The following is a 10,933-nucleotide window of genomic DNA, read 5'->3' as shown; positions in this document are numbered from 1 at the left end:
CCCCACCGCCTGGACATCTGGACTCAGCAATGAGGTTTGTCTCCTGGGACCCAGACCTCCCACCCCAGAGACTGCTACTTGTAAAAGCCATCACCGTGGCTCCGCTTTTGAAAGTGAACATTCTCATTTTGCAGCTTTGAAGAAAGACTCACAGAAAGATTGTCTTCAGTGAAGAATAATGAAAATGACCCGAGGTGAGGGCAGGGGCAGAGCAGGCGGAAAGATGGTGCTTATCTTGTGTCTGCACACAGAGAAGACAGGCTGTTTGATTGACAAAAGCACAGATAGATTTCCATAAGACAGAGGCCAGAAAAATCTTTGACATTTCCAGTATTGATTTTCCTTTTTCCTCCGTCTGTTTTGAATTGCACCCGGGAGGAAAATTGGGGTTTCTGACAGGAACTCTATATCCTAGAGACAGCGCTGCGGGATAATTGGTTCCTTTTATCTTTGGAAATGGTTGACAGGAAATGCTCTGCATTTTTCTCTTACCTGATTAGGTGCCTTGGTGGTCCGGGGCCTGGGGATGGGAGAGGTGGCAGATCATACTTTCTGTGCTTCTGCATCTGCTGGTTGTGTTGTGTCTATCGAAAGCTTTTCCCCAAGCCCAGAAAGTTAAATTATTTTTGGTGGAGCTAGAGTTTCGCTTGATACAGAGACTCAGTTTGTAGTCAGTGGCTTTGAATAAGATAGTACCTCAGAAAAGGAGAAATTTGGCCACCATACTTGTCAGTGGGGCACGGATGATGTAAATGTTCGATGTAAAGGTTTCCATCTACTGCTCGTATCTGTGGCAGTCACAAGAGGCCACTTTCCCCTTAGCTCATCATTATCAGAGAAGATTCATTAAGGGCATGTGGCATGTGGCAGGGAGCTGAAGGAGAGACCCACGGAAGCATCCTGGTCACCATGGAGTTTGAAATTGAAATGCAGGGAGGTAGATGCATCCGTATAGGGAACACACGGCATCATGTTAACTGAAACCCTGAGTGGATGGTAAAGGCTTAAAAACAGGCCCAGTATAATCTTTACTATTCTTTAAGATTATCAGTCTTTATTATTAATAATAATCTTATTATTTAAGATTAATAATAATCTTAAAGATTATCTTACTAATCTTTAGGATTATTAAATAATAATAATCTTCAATCCACCTGGGAAGGCTTCTAAAACAAACGGGATTCCCAAAAGGGGAAAAGAGATAATTAGGTGGGCAGAAAGTAGTAAGGCACAATTCCCGTATACTCTGCTTTGAAGGTAAAATTGGGGCCAGTATACAGAGGGGCTTTGAACAAGAGGAGCTGGGCTCCAGTGAGAGGAAAAGCAAGAGGGGAGAGGATGATGTCTTTAGGTGAGAAGGTCGTTAGAAGTTGCATCTTGGATTTGGCCAGTACTTGGAAGAGAGGCCTTGGGGAGTCTGTGAACATTGGGGTGGCTTAAAGCTCCCCTTGGCTGTTGAGAGGGGAGAGGAAAGGTGCTAGTCTGGGGGCTGCCAGGAGAAACCCTGGATGCTTCAGGCTGCCCTCCTCGGCAATTACTTGAATTTTATGCAATTATTTGAATATTTTTTATTGGACTTTCCTGCAATTTTATGAAGAAAAATGGAAAAATGAGTCTTGAAATTGATAACCACATATCTTAATATAATTGAGAGAAGGATGGCAATCAATGGGTGTGTGGAAATGGCAACCCTTCGGCCTCATTGGACTGAGGTTATTACACATTCAGTTGTTAAGGAGGGAACATGTAGGTACCAAATGCTGCAAATATATCACCTGAAGACTAGCTCTGAAAATGAGGTGTAACTAGGGATTTTATCATCCTTTTTGGCTCTGTGGGAACAGAACTCCCCCTGATATCATGTAAGTGTCTAGGTCCACACGGGTATGTGTTTTCAGGAACCCATTATGGATGAAATTGGGTGACTTCCAAGTAGACTAGGCCGGAAATGGCAGGAGACAGGTTTAGGGAACCATTGGGGGAAGGGATGGAAGGCAGGGGTAGATGCTGGAAAAGTGGAAACATCCAAATACGTGGAAACATCCAGCAACTCAGTGGCCATAAGAAGTAAAGACTGAGGTGGGAGGTCTGAGAAATATTTGTTAGACTTGGAAAGCAACGGGCGAACTTTCTTGGAGGCTGTTTCACAGCTATAAGGAAGACAAAAATAGCCATCATTGTAACAACAGCTAATATTTTCAAGCATTTATGTGCCAGGCATTGTTCAACAGTTCTGAGCGGTTGATTCTCAAAGTGTGGTCCTTGGACCTGCGTCTTCAGCATCACTTGAGAATGTGTCAGAAAAGCAAATTCTCAGGCCCCACCTCAGATGAACTGAGTCAGAAACTGAGGGGACTGCGGCTCAGCAGCCTGTGTTTTAGCAAGTCCTCTGTGATTCTCATGTGTGCTCAAGTCTGAGAACTGCTCTAAGCATCCTTCCTGCACTAAGTCATGTATTCCTCCTGACAGCTGATGAGGAAAATTTCATTATTACCGTTTAGCATATACTGCAGCTGAACCTGGGTAAAGGAAGGTTATCCACAATCATACAGCTAGTAAAAGGTAGAGCGGAGATCAAACCCAGGCCATCTGGCCACAGAAGAAAATCTTTTGGATTATACTTTAAATGTTAAAAATGCCTGGAAGATATCCCCTGAAAACCCCAAAGAAGAGAAGTTTCAGTGCTTTTAAATTTAATTTTACTTTATTTTTTTAGTATCCAGCAAAACAGACATGGGACTATTTTCCTGCTTCCTTGTAAAATAACTTTGAAAAAAGCCCAAATTCACCCTTTTAGTGAATTTTACCCTTTTACCAGTGAAATGGTGCTAAATGAAGATTAAACTTGTACCAAGTTTCAAATTTTCTTCATTCCCCATCTGGGGCTTTCTCTCTGGTCTCATCACACCCACACGCACACCCCAGGACTGGTTTATTAAGAACTCTCTGGTCCTGGGGGTGAGTTGTGTTTATAAAACTTTTTGTTGCTTATCTAGGAAGGCATCCAGGTTCACAGGAAATGTAGACATCCTAAGAGATGATGGCTGTACTTTCAAAGTTACAGAAGAGAAAAAAAAATGGAGGTGGCCCATGATTTCCATCACTGGCTTGGTGCCAACAACAGCAACTTATGTAGACATTTTGCTATCCCTGGAAACAAATGCCTAGAATGGAATTATTGGTTAATACAAGTTCTCAGTAGGCAGAGTGACATGCTGCCAGACACCTCTGGGATGGGAAAGAATGTCTCATTTGGGAATAGCATCCACCTGGGAGCCAGGTGTATGCCTTGCCAGACATCACATATGGTAGTGGAGAGGGAGACCCCAGGAAAGTACTTTTGGAGAGGCGGAAGTTGAGAAGCTAGTAGCAGGATTGGGCAACAACAATGACCCAGCTGGATGGAAGCTTTGGTGGAACCCAGTTACATGGCCTGAAATTGCCAAGCCAGCTGCCCCCAGTATCTGAACCGAATGGATCTCATCTACTTTCCCTTGTGGGCAAGGGCATTGAAAACCTCTCCAACTGATAGGGCAGAAGAGTGTGATGCCTAAAAGCACCAGCCTTTCTTCCAGGAAGGTCTGGATCCCAGTCCTTGCTAGAACACTTACTGGCTGTGTGACTGTAGGCATGTTACTTAACCTCTCTGAACCTCACTCTTCTTAGTGGTAATCTAGTTGTAATCATAGTACCTACTTCAAAAGGTTGATGCAGTGACTAGATGAGATGACGTATATCAAGTGCTTTGTACAAAAAGTGAGGAGTGAATGAATGATAGCTGTTCACCTTAGTATTTTTTTAATCATTGTTGAAGTAAACCAGAGTAATATCCTGGGGGAAAGATTTGGGCTTTGGATTCCAGCCAACCTGGGTGCAAATTCTGGTCTCACATTTGCTAGTTGCTTCTCTGAGCCTCAGTTTCTTCATCTATATAAAGGGGATAAGTTTGTGGCAAAGGTAGAGTGAGATAATGCATGAGAAGGATATAATACAGTGCCTGACAAAGAGTAAAAAACCAATAAAAAAAACTCCACCGTCATTCTTTGTGTTCTCATTATTATCATCACTGCTAAAGCGTTAGAAGCGACAGGTGGCTGGCAGCCTTAAGCATTTACAGAATTCCTACCTTGTGTGGGAATAGCATCATTCTCCTTACCCCCTAGCTTGTTGGTTCCCCATTTTCCTGAGTCCTTCTGGCCGGGTCGAGGAGGAGCCTGCTTGACTGGAGATGCATGTGGTTGACATTGACAAGCCCTGCACTACAGCAGCCCACCCTCCGTGATCACCCAGGGTGAGCTCAGTCCTTCCAACCCACTGAAGGCTGCATGGATTTGGATGCCTTTCCACGGACATCCTTGTTTTTTGCATTTTTCCTTTGAGTCTTGTTCTTCTGTTGGCAGCCCATTTTCAATGTCTTAATAAAAACAGGTAGGTTAGCTGTTTTTTACTTCCGGATGCTCTGCCACTTCCTTAGAGTGCTGTGTATTCCCCGTCCAAGTTCATTTATGGGGGCTGCATTAAGTGACAATGGGCCCATTTCCTAGGTGGCTGCTATTGAGTGTAACTAGTAATGTTAGCTAGTTACGTTAACTAGTAATGTTAACTTGTAATGTGTTTTGGCTTGAAGTCTTTGGGCTGGGGAGGTGATGCGGTTGGTGCCATCAGGCAGGGAGTGGGACAAGAGAAAAGTCGGGATCTTCTCCAGCTCTGTTCCCATACATTTTCTCAGCACCTTCTGGAGTCAGGCGTTTGTCTGGGGCTGGGAATACTGGCAGGTGAGGCCAGAGGGAACAGACCTTCGAAAGACAAACAATGCAAGATAGCTGTCTAAATCGAGGCTGGTTTTCTTTTCTTTTTTCTTTCTTTTTTTTAGGTCTCAGCAGCCTTAAGCCCCACAGATGTCCAGTTGGTGTGTCCTTAGGTGAAGCGACCAGCAGACAGGGTGGGCTTCGTAATTTGCGGGGCCCAGTGCAGAATGCAAATGTGGCTCCCACCAGGGTGAGGAAGGTACTCCCCTTCCCATGGACCTGTGGCCACAACCCGTCATGGACAGGGGGCCCCCAAGAGATTGTAACCTCCATGCTCTCGGTACATAGCTCAGGGGTGGTCGAGAGGCCCCCAGCTGAGTCATCAGCACTCAAGCCAGAGCTCTGCCAGCCCAGGGCAGGGAGCGGGGCTGCCACCAGGCCTCTCCCCAAGATGCCACAGAGCACCAGGGCCTGGGCCCCTGCTGACACAACCCTGTCACCACCTTTGGAATAGAAGGATGGCAGTGGTGGGGCAGGGCAGGGGAGACCAGCAGGGTGGAGAGCAGCAAGGGGGGGTGGTGGAGCAGGGGCCTGAAAACCCCTCCTGGGGTGACTGTAGAAGGCAGGACCATGAGTGAGCTGAGGCTGAGCCCCTGCGGTGTGTTCCGTTTCCCCAGCAGGCTTCACTTACAAAACACAGATTCAAAACTAAAACTATTAAGAGGTGAAGATGGCACCTGCAGAGCATTAAACCCCAAGCATGAGGCCCTTCAGAGCACCGGGCCCTCAGGATTACAGGGCCCTTTGGGGCATAGGGGGCCTGTGTGACCACAGATTCCCAGGGGAGAAAATGATTGGCTCAGTTTGAGACCCAGGTGGGGTGGAGGGCAGGCACCAAGCCAGTCAGCTAAGCTGAAGATGCAGGCTAGATTCAAATGGTTCGAGCATGCAAGATAGGGAAGCGGGGCTGTGAGCCAGGCTGGCCCAGAAGATCCCAACTCACTTAGCACACGCCAAATAAAAGATGGAGACCGTACTTCTAGCTGCAGTTTATTCAACTGTAAAATAAAAGCAAAATCTACAAAGCGTAGGGGTATAAACATTTTCAAGATGCTTTTGAAAGGTGCTTTAACTTCCTGGAAAATATGTCCACCTAAAAATTATGGAAACTGTATGTGACCAATTGATTTGGACCACAGGGCTGGGGAGAGGGGAGAGTGACTAGATGGTTCTTAAGGCCCCTTTTAAGCTTTTGTTACTGTTATTTTGGTCTAAGCTACAGAATTTCTATGCCGTGTATCATGAGAAATTTTAAAATGAATGTTTTCCATTTCTCCATAGTACACAAATAACTTCTTATCCTTGAAAAACAATTTTTTTTTGCCCCAAATGTCTCCTCGAAGGGGGAAGACATAGAAAAGAGGAGGAAGGAGAACCCAGGCCACTTTTTAAAGTTTATGTCGTCAGATGCAAAGTAGTTTTTATCAAATGAAAATAAATGCCATTTGTAAAATAAGAGCAAGATGTACAAATGCATAGGGGTGTCAGAATTTTAAGGCCCTATATCACTGTCTCTCCTCTTGCAAATATTCTGTCTCTTATCTTGATTTCTTAAAACCAAAGAATGGTCTGTAGCATCAAAACAGGCAATACATACTCAATATTTATTAGCTTCTGCTATGTTCTAGGCACTGTTCTCAGAGCCAGGAGGACTAAATTAAGTGGTCCTCACTCCTAAGGACCTAAAATCCTAACACATAGGATATAGGGTTTGAATTAATTTCCGTTATTAACTCATGATATAACCTGGACTAGACTTTTATTTCTCTCAGTGCCTTGGTGAGCCCCCCATATCTTTAAAATGTAGATAATTACAGTGATGGAACAAAATTATGAAGCCTGCATCGTACGGAGGAGTATCTCTTACATTTGTAGGTGCATCTCAGAAACATGAAATTAAGGAGGGTTTGTAGATGTTTTGGAAGAAGGCTGAGGTGTCAGTGTTGGCAGTAGAGGTGGTGACAGAGAACAATGCATCAGGAGTCCTTGCACGGAGTGCCAAGGGGACTCCCTGAGGCCCTCATCTGGGCCAGTGAAAGGGACCCGGGCAGACACTTCAGACCTCAATTGGGATTTTTGCTCAGAACCATTCAGGGGGAGTGACTGCCATCTGGAAACGCCTCCACCATCCATTCCTGCCCAGCTCAGCTGGCACAAAGTCTTGATTTGGATCGTTTCAGTTTGGTGCTGTGGTGTTTTCTTGCTGCTGGGATTCGTGTGCCTGGCTAGAAGGTAGAGAACACAGAGTTTCACCTTAAGTACCTGTCTGTTCCATGATTCCTAGTAAAGGAATTGATTTTTTTTTTTCCTTTAACAGAGTTGGTAGACTCCTATAGGATGTCACTCTAACTTTGAGTTGGGGTTCCATCTTGAAACTAAATGGTGGCCAATTACTTTTTAAATTAGGTTATAGCTTGTGAATTTTAATAGGATCTATAAAATCTGGTGTATATGTATTAGTCACAGGAATGTGATAGTACCTTTGAGTAGGTCCATTCATTACTGACTCTCTTTACCTCCCACTCCTTTTGTGAAGATAGTTGGGCTAAAAGAGCAACTCTCGTCATCACTATCCAGTTCCACTGATTACTGGGAACATAAGACACTCTGTGTGTGTGTGTGTGTGTGTGTGTGTGTGTGTGTGTGTGTGTGTGTATTTATAATGGTTAATTATTATAAGAACTGTATGATATTGCTGTTGTGACGCCATGTTGTAAATGAGGGACTCAAGACTCAGGGAAATGAAGTCCAAGGTCACACAGCTAGAAAGTTGCTGAGCTGGGACTTGAACCCCTGTCTGATGTCCAGGTTCTTTCTTCTCTGCCATGTATGCTCTCGTCATCACTGTAACGGGGTTTAGGGTTTTCTAAAAGAGAGTACTAAGAAATGCATTAGGTTTGGGGTAGGATATATACCACTGTGTATCCCCTACCCTATAAGCATAGGCCTTTGCTAATCTAAAGATGTGTGGTGAGTGGGGAGGCATCCTTACTCTCTGAGCTTCTGTGACCTTTGGAGAGGCTGCCCGCGTCGTGTGGGACCAGCTGTAGCCTTCTGAGGGAAGGAGGGGTCTGGGTGGGAAGACTTGCTGGAAGGCAGCAAAGCGGAGTGGGCAGAACATGGCTTGTGGAGCTAGGAAGACCAGCTCTGTGTCCTGTGTTCCAGCCTCTTCCCCAACCATCAGTGAAGTCAGGGTAATGGCACCAACTTGACCGGACTATTGGGAGGGTCAGAATTAGATGAGCTGAAGAATATAAACGCTCTGGTACATGCAAAACACTCAGCAATTGTTAGTTGTAATTGCAAAGGGACTTCCTCTCATTCCCTCTTTCCACAACTTTCCCACGCACACGCTCATTGACGGACACACGCTCACTGCTGCTTAAAATCTTGCGGGCAGTCTCTTTCATGCTAGTGTGAGAGATTTATCGTTTTTATAAAAAATCATTTTTATACAAGAAATCCATTATTTCTGCATAATTTCCCATTGCCTCCATGCTCCCCTTTCTGAGTTTTACACGAAGGGCCTGAAGGACATTGGGTGTCTACCCTTGTCCTTCCAGAGAATTCAGCCAAGCTTGGGGCAGCCCATTCCCTGGTCAGAGGGACGGAGATGGCACTTGGGTTCGGCTCTCATCTCCTTCCATTGCTTCGGGCTGTCTCACTGATGCCTCCAGAAGCCTCGGCCTTCCTAGAGGAGAGAAGGCTTTTTCAGCCTGGAGGCTTGAGCAGCGCCCGAGTGCCTGCAACCCTGCGCCCTCGCCCACTGGGAGTGGATCTGGGTTTGTCACGCGGTGAAATAGCCCAACTCTTGTGCCCTTTGTTCTCTTTCGGCAGAACCAGCTTGTAGCCAAAGGACTGCTGCTTCTGGAGGAGAACGTTAAGCTGCGTGAAGGCAAGTGCAAGGCAGCCCCCGTCCGGCGGGCCCCCGACTCAGCCTTTGATGCTCGGACGGCTGGAATGCTTCTGTCCAGGAGAGGCGCGTGCCTCAGCCCGGCCGCCCCTTCTGCAGCTATAGGGGGCAGCATTTCCGCCCGAGTTCGCCACTCCCAGCAACGCAAGTCAGACTGTGTTTTGGGAACTGAGGGGGAATTAGGGTGGCCTCTTCGGAGACCCCCGTCAAGGGGGGTTTCCGTGGGATGCATGCTGGTGGTCTCCTTTGAAGGGACAACTTATACTGCAGAGCCTGCCATGCTGTTCCCTCTGGTTTGATCCAGGCTATTTCCTATTGGCCTTTGTATAATACTGTTTCTTGAGGTGGTGCATGTCAGGAGGCCAACCCACTTGAGGGACAGGAGGCTAAGCAGGCACCTACTCAATGGGGGGTGATTTACTAAACAAAGAAAAGGGCTCCCCTGGTGGTGCACTGGTTGGGAGTCCGCCTGCCGATGCGGGGGACACGGGTTCGTGCCCCGGGCCGGGAGGATCCCACATGCCGCGGAGCGGCTGGGCCCGTGAGCCATGGCCGCTGAGCCTGCGCGTCCGGAGCCTGTGCTCCGCAACGCGAGAGAGGCCACAGCAGTGAGAGGCCCGCGTACCGAAAAAATAAAAAAATAATAAAGAAAAATTTCCCAGCCTTAAAAGATGTTAGAGTCAAGCTGACAGGATAGAAAGGCACTGAATGGATCTGGGAGGTGGCCAAAGGCAAGAGTCGGCCGACCCCACGGCTCCACCAACGGCTAATCTCAGCTCCCGCCAATGTGGATCCTGATGCAGCTTACCACCTACTTCTTGGGTGACTTTTGGCAAGTTTCTATCACTACAGTCAACCAATCACTTGCTAGAAGAGAAAGACTAGCAGTGCTACCAATGAAAAAAGTTACAGAAAGTATAGTTGTTGTTCTTTTTGCGGTATGCGGGCCTCTCACTGTTGTGGCCTCTCCCGCCGCGGAGCACAGGCTCCGGACGCGCAGGCCCAGGGGCCATGGCTCACGGGCCCAGCCGCTCCGCGGCATGTGGGATCTTCCCTGACCGGGGCACGAACCCCATGTCCCCTGCATCGGCAGGCGGACTCTCAACCACTGCGCCACCAGGGAAGCCCCGAGCCTTGGTTTGTTAAAATAATTTTTTAAATGATAAAATGGGACTAGGGATCGTAGGGAGTATAAGAAGTATAACTGGCGTAGCTCCATACCTGGCACATAGTAGGTAAGCAAAGTGGTTCCTTCTTTTTTTTTTTTTTCCTATTCCAGCCTAGAGACCTCCATCTGTAGGTCAAGTTTACTTCTAGATTCAGACTTATCAGGCAGTAGGTCATTCCTGTTTTCTTCCCCTTCCCTGGGAGAGACACTTGTGTCCAGTGAAGTGTCTCCTAGAAAGACAAAGTAGGAAGAAAAACGAGAAATTGACACTGGAAGGTCCCAGTGCCCAGCACACAGTGAGTGCTCACCAAACCTTTGGGAAATGAGAGGTCTGAAATTAACCTCTGTCTGTTCAAGAATTGAGTGAACCTGCAGCCTTGTTTCCCTCAAATGCAACTACGTTGAGATTTTTTCAACCTTAGAGATACCCAGTAACCCGAGGCCTTATTTTTGAGTGACTGGCTTTGACAAGAGCTTCGTGGCCCTTTTGCGTGTTGGAGTTAGGCTAGTACACCAGTGTGAAAGGCGGCTGCCTGCCCGGTAGTAAGTCGTTTGGAGTTATTCCGTGCTCCTGGAAATGCGGAAGGCCAGCATTATGCAAGAGATGCTGAGCAAAACCACAGCGTCAAGGACCCTTAAAAGGGAAAGTTGACTGTCTGTCATCCAAGTGACACTTAACATAGCTACGTTCAGAGTGTAAACTCAGGCACAGAGCTAGACGGGATAAACAAAGGGCATCCAAGGTTCTGTGTTTCTGCCCCAAAGCACGACTAGAGAGCAGTGGGCCGGGATATTCTTGCTGGGTCCCTTCTTGTCCTGGGGTCTGGGTGGCAAGGTTCTTTCTGCACAGTGAAGGGGCAGGTGGGAACCTGTAAGGGTCTTTCACATCTTTAACCAGAACATCTCTACTTTTTCATTTTGTGTGTTATAACTCCAAGAAAGATTTTATTTGGATAAAAGGATTCTTTTGCTATAAGATAGAGTTTTGATCCATCCTATCACTGAACAACCTTTACTTTATTGACCTGGCTTGTACACACCCAC

At 46.7% G+C, this 10,933-nt stretch overlaps 1 protein-coding gene across 1 annotated transcript in view; it reads left to right on the top strand.

Annotated features, from left to right (window-relative positions):
- Nucleotides 1-10,933, top strand: part of PRR5L (proline rich 5 like) — a 69,651-nt gene that overhangs the window by 38,196 nt on the left and 20,522 nt on the right. Inside the window, exon 5 of the mRNA XM_007450622.1 lies at nucleotides 8,646-8,703. Coding sequence (XP_007450684.1) covers nucleotides 8,646-8,703 — 58 coding nt within the window. The remainder of the gene's footprint in view (nucleotides 1-8,645; nucleotides 8,704-10,933) is intronic.

Source organism: Lipotes vexillifer, unplaced genomic scaffold (genome assembly GCF_000442215.2).
Source record: "Lipotes vexillifer unplaced genomic scaffold, Lipotes_vexillifer_v1.1 scaffold980, whole genome shotgun sequence".
Lineage (NCBI taxonomy): Eukaryota > Metazoa > Chordata > Mammalia > Artiodactyla > Lipotidae > Lipotes > Lipotes vexillifer.
The sequence above is the reverse complement of the archived record's forward strand: the minus strand, read 5'-3'. Positions and strand labels throughout refer to the sequence as shown.